This window comes from Drosophila arizonae, chromosome 5 (assembly GCF_054131065.1).
Source record: "Drosophila arizonae isolate 15081-1271.41 chromosome 5, UAZ_ARI_1.0, whole genome shotgun sequence".
NCBI lineage: Eukaryota > Metazoa > Arthropoda > Insecta > Diptera > Drosophilidae > Drosophila > Drosophila arizonae.
In genome coordinates, this window is record NC_142925.1 from 16750139 (window position 1) to 16768596 (window position 18458).

The window sequence follows — 18458 nt, forward strand, 5'->3', positions numbered from 1 at the left end:
TTGTCTGACACACACACACACACAGAGACCCCTACGAACTGCGATGCTTGCAACGATTCAGAATCTATTGATTTTCAGCGCTAATTACTATTGAATAAGAGTGTGTGTGAGGGGCTGTGCGTCAGTGTGCGTGTGTCTGTGTGGCATTGTACTAGCGTAACAGAGAGAGAGAGAGAGAGAGAGAGAGAGAGAGAGAGACCACTTGTTTCCTAATTGTAGCTGTCCGATAAGATTGCTGCACGATTTTATGTTTTGCCTGCACTAATCGCTGTTTTGACCAAAGGTTTGTGGCCTTAAATGTGAGTTCAGGTGGGTGATTTGTGGCTATGATGTCGACAATAGTATTATTTTTTCTTTTCTAGATCTATTCATACCTGAAGGGTAAGCTAGATATGAGAACTATTTTATTTTATTTTGTTTATTTAGTTAATAGCTGAAGTTTTTGTGTAGAAGTTACATATACGTATTATTAGTATTATATGTATTACAGTATGTATTGCAAATTTAAATAAATATGCTTTCTAATTGGATTGCAATAATTCATTGTTCAATTTCATCTATCATAGGACTACTTTTAATATAACATAACAACTCAAAGATTCTCATTCTGGGCATCAATTAACTCATAGTCAACCTTGGCATGAAATGGGTCAACACAGCAAAGCTAAATAATATTTCATTTGCTACTCTATGTAATGCAAAGACAGAAATGTCTAAATGAGTTTGACCGACTGCTAGATGCCCTGCAACGTAAGCGATTGTTGTATAAACCGATATATCCTTCATAAGTTTAGCTACTTATGGCAAAGCTGCAGCTGTTCTATGTTCACCTAGACTTACATACATACAAGTCTCTAATGCCTAGGAGATCCAATTATTAAACTAAAAAACCTCTATAGAGCAACGGGCAGTAGCAGGAGGAAAAACCGCTTTTGCCTTTTGGCAAATCGAGCAAACTTTGTAGACCATTAGAGATTCGTCCTTGTTACTTTAACTTCTGCTACGGCTTGAGCCCCTCACCTCCTTCTCCACTTCCTCCTCCGCTTCTGTGTGTTCCGCTGGCAATGCTATGTAATTTTTGATTTTGCATGAGCAGATTTTATAGGGCAGGTCCAGACGCTCTCTCTCTCTCTCTTTCGCTCTCTCTCTCTTGGCGCTGCGGCCAGTGCTGGGGCGCTGCAGCTGTATAAATTTTACATTTGTTTCCTTTCAATTTAACAATGTGTACTTTTCGTATTGTTTTGCTTTATAGAGCAGCTCGCGGAACGGGCAGTCAGGAAACGGAGACGGGGCGTCGCTCTTGGGGTTGCCAGCCATTTTTCACGCGAGCCAAGCTCTGGGTGAATGCTCACTTCATCGCCTGATTTCGCAATATTTATGATTAGCAATTTATTATTCATCATTTTCGAGTGCGCAAACAAAGCGCCAACTCAAGCATCAGTCGAGAAAAATCGAATGATGTTCCGCAATAAGTCTTCAGCCCAGGGCCAAAACTGTGAGTGGGTCGGTGGTTGGGCTGGGTGATTTTCGGGTGGTTTTCGTGTACCGCCATTAACTTGCACTTAATTTGATTAACTGAAAGCCGATGTTTACATGCGCTGCATGCCAGCAAATCTATCAAAAATGTGTAGAATACTTGAGCAAGCGAATTGCGGCCGCGCGAGCTGAATTGATGGCAGCAGCGTCTGCCTTGAGCATCAGGAGTAGGCTTAGTGTGTGACTTGTGTAAATAATCCACCGTCTTTCCATATTATATATGTGAATATATGTATAGCTGTGCATTAGTGGGCGTGCCACACAATGGGGGAAATAAAATGTATACTTTGTGAAATGCAACCACTTCAAATTGAAGTATTTGTTTCGGTTGTTTTGCTAACAGGTAATCATTGCTGATAGTATATGTGAATATGCATGTATGCCTATATAAATGAAACTTACATCCGATCAGCGCGGCAGTCGAGCATCCTCTCTTTCTCTCTCTCTTGTTTTACTCTCGGCTACACTTAAGCCTTGCTGACTAAACTGATTGCATTACAGCTGCGGACGAGAGTAAGCAGTGCAGATCGTCTTCGACAAAATCGTTCGCCTCTATTCACACTAGTACACACTTGCATACTTCGCTTTGAGCATTCATCTAATATTAAGCTCTTGTAATACTTATTGTTTGCATAACGACAGCGAAATGTCTCACTATGCATGTGGTCCCACTAATACATTTACATAGCTCGCTCAAAGCAGGCTCTCTTTACTCTCTCCTGCTATGTTACGCTCCTTCAATACTAAGAGCTTGCATATTGACGACGGAATCGCTCACGTTTACGTACACTAATACACATTTAATAATATGCTCGCTCTCTCACTGCTCCAATATCGCTTAATCTATAGTTCGGCCACTAATACATTTACATACTTTGCTCACAGTATGCAACTTATATTATTCTCTCTTACAATCTCCGTTGCAAATTGAAAGGAGAGAGATATATAAGTTGCCTACTCAGCATATAGCAAACACTTTGATGTTGATGTTGAGAATTTTTATATTATATGTATGTGAGACTTAGCCAAATTTATTTTCTTCATCAATATTAAATGAGTTCAAATGTTTATCAATAAATTCATTGTAAAGTATTTTTATAGCGTAAAAAAATAATTTCTATACTAATTTCGTTGCTGATATTCTCCATTTGTGTTTACCATTGTTTCAATTATTTCCTTTCGCATGTGAGCAATAATGCAATTCATTACGAATCGAACCCATTACTGGTTTTTGCATTAGCGAATAGCTATAAATTACTGCCGCCATTATTGGAGAACATAAATATATATAATATATATATATAGATATATTACCGGGCGACACTTTGCATTCGATTTAAAATTATTTGCAATTATATTAAAATGTTAATGGCCACAAGGCGAAACGCTTCAATGTCTCTGCGGGCTATTTACACATTCCAATAAATTTCTGGCCCAAAACGAATTTTCGAACATTTGGCGAGAGTTTTACATATTTGCTCCTTCCTTCTCTTCCACCACCTCTTCTTGACTCTTTTATATTCTTCTTTTTCGCTTACGAGCGCATTATTGGACTTGGGTATGGCGCTCAGTTGGCACTTGAAAATAGAGCGATATCCACTTGCATATGTCGCGCGGACAGTTTAAGAATGAGTCGACGCCATAAATATTATTGATGGGCGGGGCAACGCCCACCAGACGATGATTGCGGAAAGCGGATGTAAAACCTTGGCAATGACAGTTTCGGGTGCCGTCTGTTATGCAAATATCGTCGTATGCCAGCGTCTGCTGTACTCGCGCTGCCTGCTCTGACTGTGTTGTGTATGCATGTGTGTGTGTGTGAGTGAGTGAATTCGTTGTGTATGTGTGAGTGTGTGTGTATGTGTATCGACGCCTGTTTATATGCAAATCTTTTTTTTCGGTCGCGCCTGGTTTGGCTTTCGCTTTGCTTTCTTTCGCTGCAGCGCCGCCTGTTTTATTTCTTGCATTAAATTAACATCAATAAAATGTGTCGTTTGTATTTTTCCCGTCTGTATGTCCACCCTGCCTACACTGACCCCGCTCCCTCTTGCTGCACTTGTCTAGGCCATAATTCGTAGCTAATGCCAACATGTGCTGCGATTTGTCTATGGAGGTTGAATGACATCAACTATTCTAGAGAGAGACAGTTATCTACGTTTATCACAAAATACATTTATACATTTTTTATCAAATATTTGTATATTAAAAGATTAACATATATAAAATTCAGCCTCTTTTTCCTCACACAAAGTAAGCTATACTGTTATTTAAAAAATATACAATAAAATACAAAAACATTTCAAATACTTAACAAATAATTGCAAAAATAAATAAAAATCAAAAAGGCATAAAAAAATGAGCCATCATGAATTATGATCAGCTCCAATTGATGCCAACACGTTTAGCGCGATTGCATGAGATCGATCTAACGCAGCGGCCCAAATCCGATGATGTCAGCCTTCCTCTATTGGGCTTATATATTGTTGGCGGCATCCTGCTAGCCATGAGCCTCTTCTCTGTGATTTGCATTGTCATTATGGTATGCTGCGGGAGCTTGATTTTTGGCCCAAGCAATGATGCTTTGTTATAGAATGCAAATGCAACCCGAGAGCCGCAATTATCGATTTGTGCTCCGATTTTGATATTGAAAAATGTAGACAAGATTCATTTTTTAATAACAAAATCAGAGTGCAAAATGTAATACGGAATATGGCCAGGAATTTGGTGAGATATAGTACTATATACATAATACCTTTAATCCTTACTCTCCGATTCCTAAATAGACAGGAGATACTTGGGAGCGTGATAGACTGGAACTGAAGCATTCGAGGTCTTCAGTATGACCGTGGAGGGGAGAAGAAGAGAAGGCTCATGATGCTTGAGTTCAATATGAAAAACAAATGAGAGACGGAGAGATAGAGAAAGTGAGAGCATAGTTAGTCAAGTTATATGCACTATATGTGAATGTGTATGTGTGTGAAATAACATCAAAATCTGTTTAGTAAACGGTAATAAAAGTATCAAAATTTGTTGTAGAAAGAGCAAGAATGTGTTTATCTTATAGAGTAACTGGGTTGGGTAGTTGGTGATGATGATGGAAGTAGGAGCGAATCTTGTAAAATAGACTGAATTAGTCATAATTTAAGTAGTTGTTGGTGATGATGGAGCTAGAAGAATACTCAAACATCAATAGAGTTTATATCCAATGCTCTGGATCTTGACTTAATATTGATCAAATAACTGTCTATCTAAAATGTATTTAAATATTTCATATTTTATTATTATTTTAGATAAAACTGCCTAAGGACACCAATAAAAAAAAAAAAAAAAAAAAAAAAAAAAAAAAAAAACAAATAAATATAAGTAAGTAATTAATTTGAGCCTACTCCCACTATACACATTGCAGTAGAGTAGTTGTAGTTTATCTAAGATTTGAATCTGCTGAGAATGCATGACCCCAGAGGGAAAGTTCAAATGCCTCTTTAATGCTTTAACACTTACAAATAATAAATCAACTTGCCTAGTACACTAATGCAAGAAACTTTTCAACTAAAGGCAAGTTTAAGTTTTACTACAAATTAATAAATAAATACAAGCATTGTTTAGTGCTCGTAAATACAACAAAGATTAAACGAAAACTCATGCAATGCGAAAGCTTTCCCATAGCTGGGCGGCTTTCCCTTCGATGGGGGGCGTGGCGCTGCTGCTGAGCTAACAAATCAACATGGTCATGAAATATTAATATTAATGCACAAATATTGAAAGAAAGTCTGCATGCGAGACCGGGAGCAGGAGCAGGAGCAGGAGCTGGGGCAAGTTCCTAGAGGCGATTCGCAAATGCTTCAATACCTAAGTGAAATGCTAAAAGATTGATGACTTGGCGTCTTTGTGTGTGTGTGTGTATTGGCCGGACACTCGTGTGTGCGTGCTTATAAGAATTTATGGCTATGTGTGTGTGTGTGTGTATGTGGGTGCGTGTGGGCGAGGGCAGCGCTGCGTATACGCAATATTCGTATTTATGTATTATGAATCAATGCGCGTAGCGTGCTAAAGCTTTGTGCACTGGCCATGGCTATGAATTTTAGGGCAGTCAGCCTGTCAGTTTGGCATAAAAAAGTATATTTATATAAAGTATATATATGTGTGTGTGTGCGAGTGTGTGTGTATTGCCCACTAAAACAAAAGGATAACAATAACTTCTGAGCAGGAGGTGGCGGTTGGCAGCGCAATTTTTACGAAAGGTCTATGTGGGGGCGGATTATGCGTTTGCGGGGCGTTGGATTTTGGCTTATAAATAAGCTCACTTACAGCACAGCGCATAGAGTGCGCCCATAAAAATTGCATGAAAATGAAAGACATCCTCACAAACCCACACACACACGCACAACAATCATAGACAGAGGCCGAACCCTGTGCATTCCAGCTGTAACTGGGCCAAAAAGAGAAAAAAGGCCGCATAAGTTGCGTATGTTTCTTTCCATCTTGCTCTTCCTCTTTTTTACGTAAAAAATTATACTATTACAATCAAGTTTACGAGGGCTATTTGGCCGCATTGCTTGAGTGCCAATGAATATGATGATGGCCGGGCAATGATCAGCCGTTTAGATGATGATGATGATTGTGTTGGCTTCTCTTCTCTTCCGGATATAAAATCAACGCAAATGGTAGACAGTGTGAGTGTGTGTGAGTGAGTGTGAGTGGGTGTGAGTGTGTGTGAGTTGGTTGGCGTGGACAGCGAAATATTATAGACAGAAGTTGGCTTAGGATAAAATGTATAAAAGCGTTCAAGCGGGGGATACAGCTCTATACACGACTTATATAGTCTGAGTGGGTGGATGTACGTAGATTACTATTTGAACTTAGGGAGAACTTCTCATTATACCTCTTATAATTGAATGAATGAAAAATAAAAATAAACAAAAATAAAAAGTAAAATAAAAATTAATATAATATATTTTACATATATTAATAACAAAATTCTTTAAATTATCCCTATATATTAATATATTCGACTTATAATTGCTACCAATTTATATGCTTTGCCTTATACAGGCAACTTCCACTATATGCACTTCTCTTTTATCTTCGATTAACACTTAAGCCCTCGCTTCTGTCGTTAACCCTCAGAAAGCTTGCCTTTACAGCTTAGTGACGTCACAGAGCTCAGCGCTCGGATAGACATGCAAGCGCTGCCTTTTGGCATCTTGACATTGATGATTCCCCAGATTTGCTGCAGCTACAGTTGAGCCGAAATGATTTTGCTGTTCCATGGGGCTATTACATTCCTTGCAGCTGTAAACTTTTGCTTACCCTGCCAATTGCACTTTGTGTTCTCCTTTTATGCTCGCTCCCAACTACAACATTTCGTGCTTTCTTTATGCATTCGCTCACAGCCAAACGCACTCTCAACACCCCACAACATGAGCAGCAAACGAACATTTTGCTAGCTGCACTCAAATGGCTCTTTTTTTGTAGACTCCCCTCGACATAAGTCCAGATGGAAAGTGCAGAGAGAGAGAGGCAGTCAGGTAAAAACTGCTCCAGCTAAAAGGGTTACCAACAACTGCAACAACAGCAACAACGAGAGCAGCAGCAACAACATTCAAAACGAAACTTTGAAAATCGACAAGCGGGGCTTTTGACTGCCGCTCAGCTTTTTGCCTCTTGACGTCGCTCTGCCTCTCCTTCTACCTTTGCCACTGCCTCATTCTTCCTCTCCCTCTCTCTTTCTGGCACCCACTACATAGTGTTTTTTTTCACGAGCTTCGGCCACTTTTTTGCGCCACAAAACTTTACACTTTGACATGCAGCCACGTGTACGACTATGTTGTGAGTATGAGTAGGAGCGTGAGAGCGGCTGTGTGAGTGTGTGTTTGTGAGTTGAATGCGGATTCGTTTGCGCGCTTTGCCTGACATTCGCTTTGAATGCAACTGCCGAACTGGCAATGGGCAGCGCTTTGCCATTGCCTAACAAACTAATGCCAAATGCCTCAAATAGTTGGTGATTAAAATGATGTCACAAAGCTTTTTCATTTGTTGCTTTTTAGAAGTGGATGCTATTATAGTATTACGAAATATGTTATGCAGAAAAGGATTATATTTTTTTTTGAATATGTATGTATATTTATTTAATTATTGAATCGGTTCTTCAGATCTGATTTTCGAAAGTAAAATACGGAATATTCAATACATATTAGTTCCAATGTTTAAGTCAATAAGAAGTTTTTATACTTATTTCTTATATCATTAAAAATGAAAACAATGGAATAAAAAATATTAAATTGCTGTCTAAAAAAGAAAACAAATTAAAATTAACTTCAACTTGAATGAAAATGATCTGGAGTCGACTTTATTTAAAAATTTACTGTCTTAGAAATACAATTATAATCAATATGAATATTTCCGAAGCTAAACAATGGGCATGAAGAAGCAGTTAAATTTTAAGATGTACAAAGCTTAATAATATCCTTTAGTCTATCAAGCTCCATAATGCATTATTTAATGACATAATCATAAACTCCTACTTGCTCGTATGCTTATTAACAGTTAAAATATTGTTTAACGCATTTCGATTCAAGTGTTTTCGATATTCATTGTAAATGTAGGCTTTACCCATTAAGCAGTTGGTCGGGGCTGCCATTAGAGCACAAATACAGTCGTAATCATCAGCAAATGCTCTACCTTTCTCTCTCTCTCCACAAAGCAAATACAGACGCTCGCATATGCAAAGCTTCACATAATGCACACACACACGTGCGAACACTTGAAAATCTTTCAGCTCGCATGAATATTTTAAAAACTCGCTCAGAACTTATTCAAATTATGATAATGATGGGAACGGCGAGTGCTTGGCAAATTGTGCATGTGTGTGTGCTTGTGTTTTGGAGAGGGTTGAGGCTCGCTCTTGCCACGCTTCTTCACTCTCTACGCTCTCTTTGCCTCTATGCGTGTGCGTGTGTGTGTGTGTGTGTGAGTGAAGCGCTAACGAGCGCAGGTACTTGGGCGACCCAGGCACAAGTCCCAGCTCGCAATTCCCATCTAGTTCCCGTAATGCATTTCATTAATTTGTATACAATTCTCTTCTCTTCTTTCTTATTTTTGCGAATCATCAGAGAGATGTGTGCGTGTGTGTGTGTGTGTATGTGTGACTGAGTGTGTGTGTGTGGCAGTTTATGAGCACTTTTTGTGAGTGGATCGCCATCGGCATCATTAGAAGTCACTTCACGACAAAACTCTGCCCTCGAGAAGGAGTTGAGAGTGTTCCACTTGACTTTGAGCTCCTTAATTTCTGTATTCAGCATTCTGTTCTGGTTTTTGGTAAGCTATTGAGCAAATATAGAAACTGCCGAAAGTTTTGCATAATCTACATGTCTTATTCTTTATTTGAAATTGTTGTTTTAAATAAATAAATGAATTTTATTAAAAGATTTGCATATTGAGAATGTACTTTGTACCCTGTAAAATTAGTTGAAAGGAATTGAGGTATTAATAAGCAATAATTGGGAAATTTACTTTTAATACTTAACCAAAAATTAAAAAAAAAACTTGTTAATAAATATATTTTATTATATTTAAAATTTTTAGCTTCAACACCAGTAGCATGCTCTGTATTTAGTTTCTTCATTATTCCAGTAACATTTTTAGATATATGTGTGTTAAGAAATTCAATAAAAATCGGGATGGATGTTTACAAGGAGAGCAGAATTGGGCATTACAAGCCAAGTCTGTCCCCAGATCAGATAGTAGATGATTCGATTGAGAGTGGAACAGCGATTCTGATCACCTTGGCGGCCGTTTGCCTTTTCGTTGGCTTCTGCTGTCTGACCTTCATGATTGGCATCTTCTGTGGCCTAGGCTGTTGCAACACTGACAACGCGTACAGGTAACAGGTAGCAGGTGAGTGAAGATCTCAATTGAATCTGAGTTAAATAATAATTGCTATATATTCAGCAGCAGAGAGCGTCAATTGTGAGCATGTCCAAAAAAAAACTTCAACAGATGTAGTAGGCTTTGCTCAGAAATTTATTCCAACAGTTATAGCTAAAAGTATTTGTCAATTTTAAATCTTATAAATTATAAAAAGTGCCTTAAACTGAAATGCTGTTGGTTTCATAACAATCCCCATACCATTGTTAACTGAAAGTCTTGGCGGAGTTCTCTGAGCCGTCTTATGGCTCCATTGTGGGGGATTGTGACAAATGCGAAACAGTTGGCTGAAACAGTTCTCGGACAGAAGCGACGGCAAAAGTCGTAAATGCACTCAGCACTTTGTCAGCTCGCAGACAGCAGAGATGCAGCATCCATTTCGGCCTGGCCAGTGGCTGCAGTCTATATGGTCTATAGTCATATACTTGAGTATGACATGAGCTTTACATCTCTTTCGGGTTTAGGAGGGGGCGGGGTGGTGGATGTTTGCTGTCTGTCTGCATAAGCATAAAAAGTATCACTTTACTTCTGCCAGCCTGAGCTGATGTTTTCTTCTCGCCTTCTTCTTGTTGTTTTGTCTAAATTTCGTTGCTTCCATATTCAGTTTTATAATTTTTGCTCACAAGTTTTTGTGGTGCATGAAAAAGTTTTCATTGCCACAGGAAAAACTTCTTCGTTTTGTTTTTTTTTTTCTTTTTTTTATGCCCTACCAGAGTTTTGGCGGAGTGCATGTGCACTTAGAGTGTGTGGATATTCAGTTGAAGAATGTTCTATATATATAGATTTATATATCTTTACATGTGTGCAAATATATATATATATATATATGCATACATATTTCCGTCCTTCAAGCTTTTCTTCTGTTCATATTTTTTAGCTTTCCTAAAAGGTCTTTTGTTTAATTCATTTCGCCTATTTCTTAAGTCTATTAAACCTTTGCCTATTCAATTTAATTTGATCCATCAACTTGTCTTATAGTTTACCTGATAGGTATATACCTTTCAAATTATTTATTTATTTTTTTATCATAGCTTACATTCATTTATATTTTTCATTGTGATAATGTAAATTATTTCTGATTTATAAATAGTTTCCATTGATTCAATACATTGGATATGGCTGAGTAAATTTAGATAATCATATGTTAATATTGCTCATTAACCAATTAATAAAGAGATCCGATAAATCCATTTTTATTTAATACTATTTTTTGTTTTTAGCTCCCATGAACAACTAAAAAGAAGAAATAGCATAATAATTTTTTTTTTTTTTTTTTTTTTAAATAATATTATATTTGAATATATTTCCCATCATAAAAGAATATTAAATATAAATAATATATTTTCCCATTAAGAGAGTTTTCAAACCAATTCACTAAAAATTCATTTTTACAGGGTATACAAGCGTAATTTATTGCGCATTAAGTAGATTACTGTTATTGTTTTTCGCATTTCATTATGAACACATTAAAGATGACGCAGAGCTAATGTGTGCCTGATATCTTATGCCTAGAAATAAATTATAATATCTCCTATTCGTAAAGGTGCTTAAGTGGTATCAACTTGGCTTAGGCTACCTGCCCAGCCAGTTGACGAATTCTCGAAATTTCTCCAGTTTCCGCTGTCCGCCCCGCGCGGAGACCTGCTGCCAGCGCTGCTCCACAATCAGACGCTCCTCCTCGTCCAGGGTGTTCATATATCGTTTGAGCTTCTTGCCAAAGGATTTGAGCAATTGCGTCGAGCGCATTTGGATCGTGCGCTTCCAGCGATCGAATCCTGTGCGCTGCAGACAGAGGGAAATCAACTGCACCTCGATGCTGGACGTCTTCTCGGCGGCATCTGCGTCCAGGTAGACGTCCACGATTTCATAGAACAACTGCAGCGCTGAGGCGGTGTAGTTTCTCTCGTGCCGGAGGAACAGCTCGAAGCTGTTCAGGTAGCTGAGTATGATGGGATTCTGTGAGTCGAGCACGAGCAGATCGTCGACCACGCTGTCCACCAGCTCTGTGGCATGCTCCATCGCACGCTTCGTGATGGCAGCCAAACTGTGCTCCGCTTGGGCTGTCAAGCGGCTACGGCCGTGATCTCCATAGCTGGCCACCAGGGGGAGCTGTGGGGCAACAGATTCGTCAATTGCGAAAACCTGTGATCAACGCACATTCGACAGCTTACGGGCGATAGCAGTAGAAGTAGCCAGCCGTAGTGGATGAGTAGATGACTCCGGGTGTTCATGGTGACAGCTTGACAGTTGTTTGCCTACTGAACGTCTCAGAAGCGGGCCACGACCACATGGCCAGATAGATAGCCTTATCAGAGGCCTTTCCATGCTAACGAATTGCCTACAGTTTGACATGACGATGAAATACGATTGTGCGCTGACTTGACACATGCCACGCCCATGACGACTGATAATGTCGCATTGATACGGGCAAATGTGAATTCAAATGCCTGTAATTCATTTGATTTGAATAATCAAAAGTAGATAAAGAAACAAATGCGCGAAATGAGTGAAAATTAATATTTGGAGTTGTTTTTGATTGACTTGATTAGTGCTTATCTATAGATGTATAAAAGATATTATAAATAAAATACCATCTAAAAATATTTACTACACGATAAAATCTATAAAAATGCGTAAGTTCCTATCTGATGTTATCGTATAGTAAATATTTGTATATGATATTGAGCACATATATCATTTCTACAGAAATATTGCTATTCAATAATATATGCCTCTACTATATAAACACCTGTTTCTCACATACCTTTTTATAAAGCCAATATGCCGCTCAGAGGCACACATATTAGTTCAGAGCATCAACAATAAACATTATTATGAATGTCTTAAGGTCTGTATAAATATTAAAGAATAACAAAAAAGAATATTACTTAAATTTCTTATCTGATTGGCAAAGACTGAAATTGCCGAAACTTTCTATATACATAATAAATATCATAACACAAAATACGTAGTTGACCGAAACTTAAATTTGGGGCATGAAAAATTGATGTGGCGCAACTAATTCAAATGGCGTTGAAAGGGAAGTTGAGGATTCTCTTTAACAAAAAAAAAAAAAAAAAAAAAAAAAAACCCAGTAGATGACAAAAGCTACGCAGTCGGGTGAGCGGAAACGCTTACGGATAAAATTAATAATGGCCAAATAAAAGTTCTCTGCCTCACTCAAGTGCCAATGGAGCTGGCGTCGTGGCGTGGGCGAGCGGGGTTATAGCGCCCGCGGGCGAGTGGCGTGTGTGACAAGCGTCGCAATCGTATGTGGGTCAGTGGCATATGATGAAAATTGGTGGCATCATCAACTTCGCAAATGGAGAATAAAAAGCGGTATTACTGGCCTTTTTGCACTGTCTGGTTTTTTCAATGGCTGCAATTGAGAGTTTTGAGAGGCGGCAAATCCCAGCGCTCGCCTCGCATTGCCCGCGTTCGGCTGCACTTAAAACTTTGATAAGCCAAGCTGACTGCCATTGTTCGTTCGGGCAGATAGAAAAAATAAAATCTGCAATCATCCGGCTATAAATGGAAAAGCTGCTCTGCTACTTATTTCGATGGAGTTTCATTGATAACTTTGCTCTACTGCTTTATATAGAATACTTCCAGTCAATATTACTGCTCTGTAGAAAATATATTTCTTGTTTGCCTGATTAACTCTTATTGTAATTTTCATAGTAAAAATATTAAAGCCGCGCACCGAGAATCACATCCGACCATGGCAGCCGATCGTTAACTAAATCGTCGAGCTAGGCTTGCGCGCCTGCTAAGCCGACTCTCTCTCTCTTTTCTTTTTAAAGCAGCTGAAGACGAGAGTAAGCATGCTCACACTTTCACATCTAACACACTCACACATCAATATCGTCGTCGACAAAATCGTTCGGCTCGGTTCTCACTAATACACACACACTTCGCTCTGAGCAGGCAACTAATATTGTGCTTATTAATACTTATGCAATAATATTGCAATTCGTCGACGAAATGCTTGGCTCGTTCTCACACTAATACATGCACATACCTCGCTCAAATCATGCTTCCTATACTCTAGCCCTCTCTTTCCTGCTCCTTAAATACGAAGAGCTTGCATATCGGCGACGAGTTCGCTCAGATCTACTTACACTAATACACATTTTCACACCTCGCTCTGCTCTCGCATCTACTCACACTAATAAAAGTCTAGACACCGTTCAGAGCACATAAGTTATATATTAATGTATTTGTTTCTTTTCTAGCTCACTTTACATGTAACGAAGATATACAAAAGATAATACTAACTCTTGGTATTAAACATAATCAATTTACCAACCGTTTTACAGCTAATAATCGACATGTAATCAAGTATCTACTACTAAACAATTACGTCCACAGAGACACGCATACACACACATATATAATGCATGCATATATAACTCTCAGAACTCCCACAACAGATTTATGCCAGAAATATATGGCTAAGCAATAAGCAACTCAGGCCCTGTCAATCCCAGCTGAAGGGAAACATGAAGAGGGCTCCGGAGAAGAAGAAGACGAAGAGGAAAAACACAAGTGCTGTAAATTCTGTCCTGCCCCTTCCTAAGCGCGTATTCCATGCCACCCTTGGAACCACTCGGCGCTCGCATGCAAATTTCAATAACTTATATTCGTAACCCTTCCGCCAACTGACACTGAATATCAAATATGAGGCAAGGCGCAGACGAAGTACAAAAATTATTTGCATACTTTCTGGGGATGCTTGGCGCAAAAAAAAAGGGAAAATGAAGAAAAACTTCAACGAAACAAAGGCAACAGAAAATAAGCAGCAAGAAGAGTTATAACTAAAAGCTGACGAAATTGAAATACTCTTACAGACAAGCTATAAATGATTATATATAATTCTGTATCTGTATCTGTATCTGTATCTGTATCTGTATCTGTATCTGTATCTGTATCTGTATCTGTATCTGTATCTGTATCTGTATCTGTATCTGTATCTGTATCTGTATCTGTATCTGTATCTGTATCTGTATCTGTATCTGTATCTGTATCTGTATCTGTATCTGTATCTGTATCTGTATCTGTATCTGTATCTGTATCTGTATCTGTATCTGTATCTGTATATGTATCTGTATCTGTATCTGTATCTGTATCTGTATCTGTATCTGTATCTGTATCTGTATCTGTATCTGTATCTGTATCTGTATCTGTATCTGTATCTGTATCTGTATCTGTATCTGTATCTGTATCTGTATCTGTATCTGTATCTGTATCTGTATCTGTATCTGTATCTGTATCTGTATCTGTATCTGTATCTGTATCTGTATCTGTATCTGTATCTGTATCTGTATCTTATCTGTATCTGTATCTGTATCTGTATCTGTATCTGTATCTGTATCTGTATCTGTATCTGTATCTGTATCTGTATCTGTATCTGTATCTGTATCTGTTTCTGTATCTTTTTTCGTATCGTATCGTTTTTCCTTGTGTTTCATATTTAACTTCTACATCAATAGGCTCTACATTAGAGTGTCTTAAGCAGCTGGAGCCACATGTGGCGCACTTTCGGTTTAGTGTGAAAAAAGCTAAAAACAAGCCGTTACATGCTTCCGGGTGGGTGCAAGCAGAACAGCCAGACACGCCTCCCTCCCCCCCTCAACTCAACCCACCTCATCCCCGCGTGGTTGTAACCACAGCACGCAAACGAACAGAAACGAAACGAGTTTATTTATTGCATTTGCAAATTTTACACAACATTTTGCAGTCGATGGTTTCGCTTCTGTGAAAGGTGTAACTCGAGTTTATCGCTGAAAAATATTTCCCCCACCTCTAGTAGAAATTGATTCGGTTTATGTATGTGGAAAGCAAACTTTGCGAGGCATTTGTAACACGAAGCGGCAAGTTCAATGAAGCCAAAGGTGTTTGCTTGTTACGCTGCTCCCACCGCACACCGCACACCGCACCCCGTCCCCAACTTCCAAATTTACGTGTTCGCATTGGTGTTAGTGATTGCCATTGGGTTCATGGGCTATGAGACGGGGGTCTGCGTGGAGCTGTGGGCTGGGATGCAGCCGTTTGCCAGGCAGGCAAATTGATGTGCAAATATTTCCATAAATTTATTTTCTACAGCGCCAAGTTTTGGGTGTCATGTTTGAAAACATACAAAAAATTTGCGCAACTTATTTGAGCATCCCGACAAAAACTCTCTCACTCTCTGGCTCTCTCTCACTCTCACACATATTCTCTCTCTATTTCTCTCCGATGCTGTCATGAGTTTGAAATTTGATTTTTGCGGCAGGCAAAACTTTTTTGAGGGTTTGCAGAGTATTTCAAAAATTTGTTTATTTCCCTATAAATTTACAATGCTATAAAAAAATGTGATCAATCTTATATTATTTGTAAGGCTACAAATCAAGCAACATACATGTATAGAAATCTCGAATATATAACAGATAATTTTAAATTATACTTGAGGCGGTCGTTTGATTAATAGAAGATTTCATTTTTGAAGAAATATGAATTTTGATATGTAGTGAAATATTTATTGCTCTAGGAACTACAGCTCTGCAAATTATTCAACTGCTAAGTCAATTTGAATTTCTTTTCAATAGATTCCGAATGTATATTTCATTAATGAATATTAAAAAAAAAAAAAAAAAAAAAAACAAAATGACTTAGATTTAACCATAAACCGGAATCGAACCTTGAATTTTTCGTTACAGTGCTGAACGTGTTTACACTGGGCTACCATGCAGTGATATGACTGTTACGAACTCACAGTCGCGAGCATTAAATACGGCCATAGCAATCAAACCTGAAATGCTCGCGCTGTCGTCGCTCGTAACATGTTGGAAGCTCATGCATCAAGTTCTGGGTTCGATTCTCGCTCACGTCTCTTTTTAAATAGAATATAGATTAGGTGCGTTGTTGTGTAAGGAGGGGTATAAATTCTTATATTATCTAAATATATGTATATATATGTACTAATAATACGTCTGTATGTGTAGAAAAAAAACAACAGGGTTGGGAATTAAGTGTTTATTATTTTTGCGTTTTATTTTAAAATTTTTATTATTTTATATATAGCTCATTTACTTGAATGTGTTAAAAATTTAAATTTATTTAAACATGTTAATTTACCTTAAATATATGTACATACCTTAAAAAATAAAAAATTAAAAATTAAAAAAAAAAAAAAAAATTCTCAACATATTTTTACCTCAGATGGGACTCGAACCCACAATCCTCGGCTTAGGAGGCCGATGCCTTATCCATTAGGCCACTGAGGCGGTGAACACTGTGGGAGCTAAAAGCGAATATAAATACAGGGCGTAAAAGCGAAAACTTTGCCAGTCGACGCAGACGTTTATATATAGATGGAATGAAATTCTGTTTTGGCCCAACAATAGAACGGATAGAACAGCTGTTTATGGCTGACAAACAAATTATTTACCTGTGCTTATTTCAATGATTGTTTGCCTCGGATGCGGGCGAACAGCTGGGCACACAATTGGACGCAGCGTTGAGTGAGGGCGTTGAAAGGTCGTTGGGCAATATTTACTTAACAGCAACAAGAATGCGGCACAGTGCGTATGTCTGTGTATATGTACATACATATATCATATGATAAATCAACGTCACTTAGCGTTCATTGGTAATTCACTTTGAGAACTCCCAGAAACCAAAATGTCAACGCCAACAGTGTGCGGCCGCTTCAGTCAGCCATGAAGACAGAGCCAGAGAGATGGAGACAAGGTGGGAGAGGGGGAAGCGAAGAGGAAGAGCAAGAGAATGGTAGGGAACTGCTTCACACACGAAGACGTATCATTTATATCAATTTAAATAACGACCTTTCAATGCTGCCGAGAGCAAAGCATGAAAAATCCCTTAATCAAATGCTTAAAAAGCTCAACAAAACACCTTTTGTGTGAGGGAAAGTGGAAAATGTCCTTTGACTGACCAAAGGCGGGTAGCAAGGACCCTCACACCCACACACACACACCCTCGTATTGGCTTAGATGGATGGTCCGACGAGCTATTGACAGTTGTAAGCCATAAACCACAGAAAATTGGGCATTATATTAGTTAAGATGCTGTCAAGCTGAAAGATATCGCCTGCTTCAGGCTTACTGATTCCGGGGGCCGAGCGGCCAGTGGCAGCAGCAGCTAACAGTGAGCCCAAACGCAGCCGGAGCCGCAGCCGCAGCCGCAGCGCAGACATATCGTTTTCAACGAAAGATACATAGAGCGCGGTATCCGTTTCCGTATTTGTATCCGTATTTGTATCTGTATCTGTGGCCCAATACACACCGTTTGACAGGCAACGCAGGGCGGAAATCGAAATAGAAAACAGAAAACGCCAGCGAACCTGAAGCCGAACCCTAACTCCAACCCGACGCCGGAACAAACACTGAGTGGCCAGCGGGCAAGTAGATAAGCAAAACGCATTCATCTTACTGAATGAGAAGTCCGCAGACGACGAACTGGTTGACTGGAAAGCTGGTTGGCTGGCTTACCAGCTGGCTGGCCTAGGCAAAACTAAGACCAAACAAAAGTTGTCCAGGCGTGGTCAAGAGCTATGCGAGCATTAAAAGCTTTAAGATATTTCATCTGCTTGTTAAATCTGACAACAGCTGATGCAGCAGGAGCAGGAGCAGCAAGAGCAGCGGTAGCAGGAGGAGGAGCAGCGGCAGCAACAGCAGCAGGAGCAGTAGGATGCAGCAGCAGACGGTGCAGCAGCCTCATCTGTTTGCATTCTCTGTCAAAATAAGTAGAAAAATGTAGGAAAAAAGTGCTGGAAAAGCGGACTAGGTGAAAAATGGAAGAAAACATGCGAAAAGTAGCAAATGTATTTAACAAATCATCATAATGAAACATAAATTAAACATAAAAACATTCTGTTCGAATAACTAGTACACCTCTAAGTTTTTCTTCTAAGAATTTTCTTCAAGTATTTCCTCTATGTTTTCTTCTAAGTATTTTCTTTACTTAATTCCTCTAAATATTTCTTCTAAGTAATT

At 38.8% G+C, this 18458-nt stretch overlaps 1 protein-coding gene, 2 long non-coding RNA genes and 1 other non-coding gene across 5 annotated transcripts; 2 read left to right on the top strand and 2 right to left on the bottom strand.

The window, feature by feature from the left end:
* The first annotated feature begins 3598 nt into the window (after nt 1-3598).
* On the top strand, nt 3599-4584 carry LOC149268582 (uncharacterized). Its single transcript, XR_016270280.1, has 2 exons — nt 3599-4260; nt 4320-4584. It is a non-coding gene; the product is annotated as an uncharacterized LOC149268582 (long non-coding RNA).
* A 4459-nt stretch (nt 4585-9043) lies between these two features.
* On the top strand, nt 9044-9634 carry LOC149268583 (uncharacterized). Its single transcript, XR_016270401.1, has 2 exons — nt 9044-9432; nt 9490-9634. It is a non-coding gene; the product is annotated as an uncharacterized LOC149268583 (long non-coding RNA).
* A 1213-nt stretch (nt 9635-10847) lies between these two features.
* Nucleotides 10848-13195, bottom strand: LOC108615103 (uncharacterized). 2 transcript variants are annotated; one of them, XM_089470836.1, is made up of 4 exons: nt 13166-13195; nt 12227-12312; nt 11634-11909; nt 10848-11571 (listed from the first exon to the last, which is right to left on the bottom strand). In XM_089470836.1, the coding sequence occupies exons 3-4, from the start codon at nt 11691-11693 to the stop codon at nt 11035-11037; spliced, it is 597 nt and encodes a 198-aa protein (XP_089326962.1). In that variant the 5' UTR covers nt 11694-11909; nt 12227-12312; nt 13166-13195; the 3' UTR covers nt 10848-11034. The 2 variants fall into 2 exon arrangements, with proteins under 2 accessions (XP_089326962.1, XP_017864833.1); XM_018009344.2 differs by having other exon boundaries at nt 12227-13194.
* A 3459-nt stretch (nt 13196-16654) lies between these two features.
* Nucleotides 16655-16727, bottom strand: TRNAR-CCU (transfer RNA arginine (anticodon CCU)). The gene has a single exon. It is a non-coding gene; the product is annotated as a tRNA-Arg (tRNA).
* Nucleotides 16728-18458: the final 1731 nt, after the last annotated feature.

Coding starts and splice junctions, on each gene's coding strand:
- LOC108615103 (XM_089470836.1), bottom strand. CDS start 11,693: ATGAACACCCGGAGTCATCTACTCATCCACTACGGCTGGCTACTTCTA. Junction 11,572..11,633: donor TACTTCTACTGCTATCGCCC/GTAAGCTGTCGA, acceptor GTTGCCCCACAG/CTCCCCCTGGTGGCCAGCTA.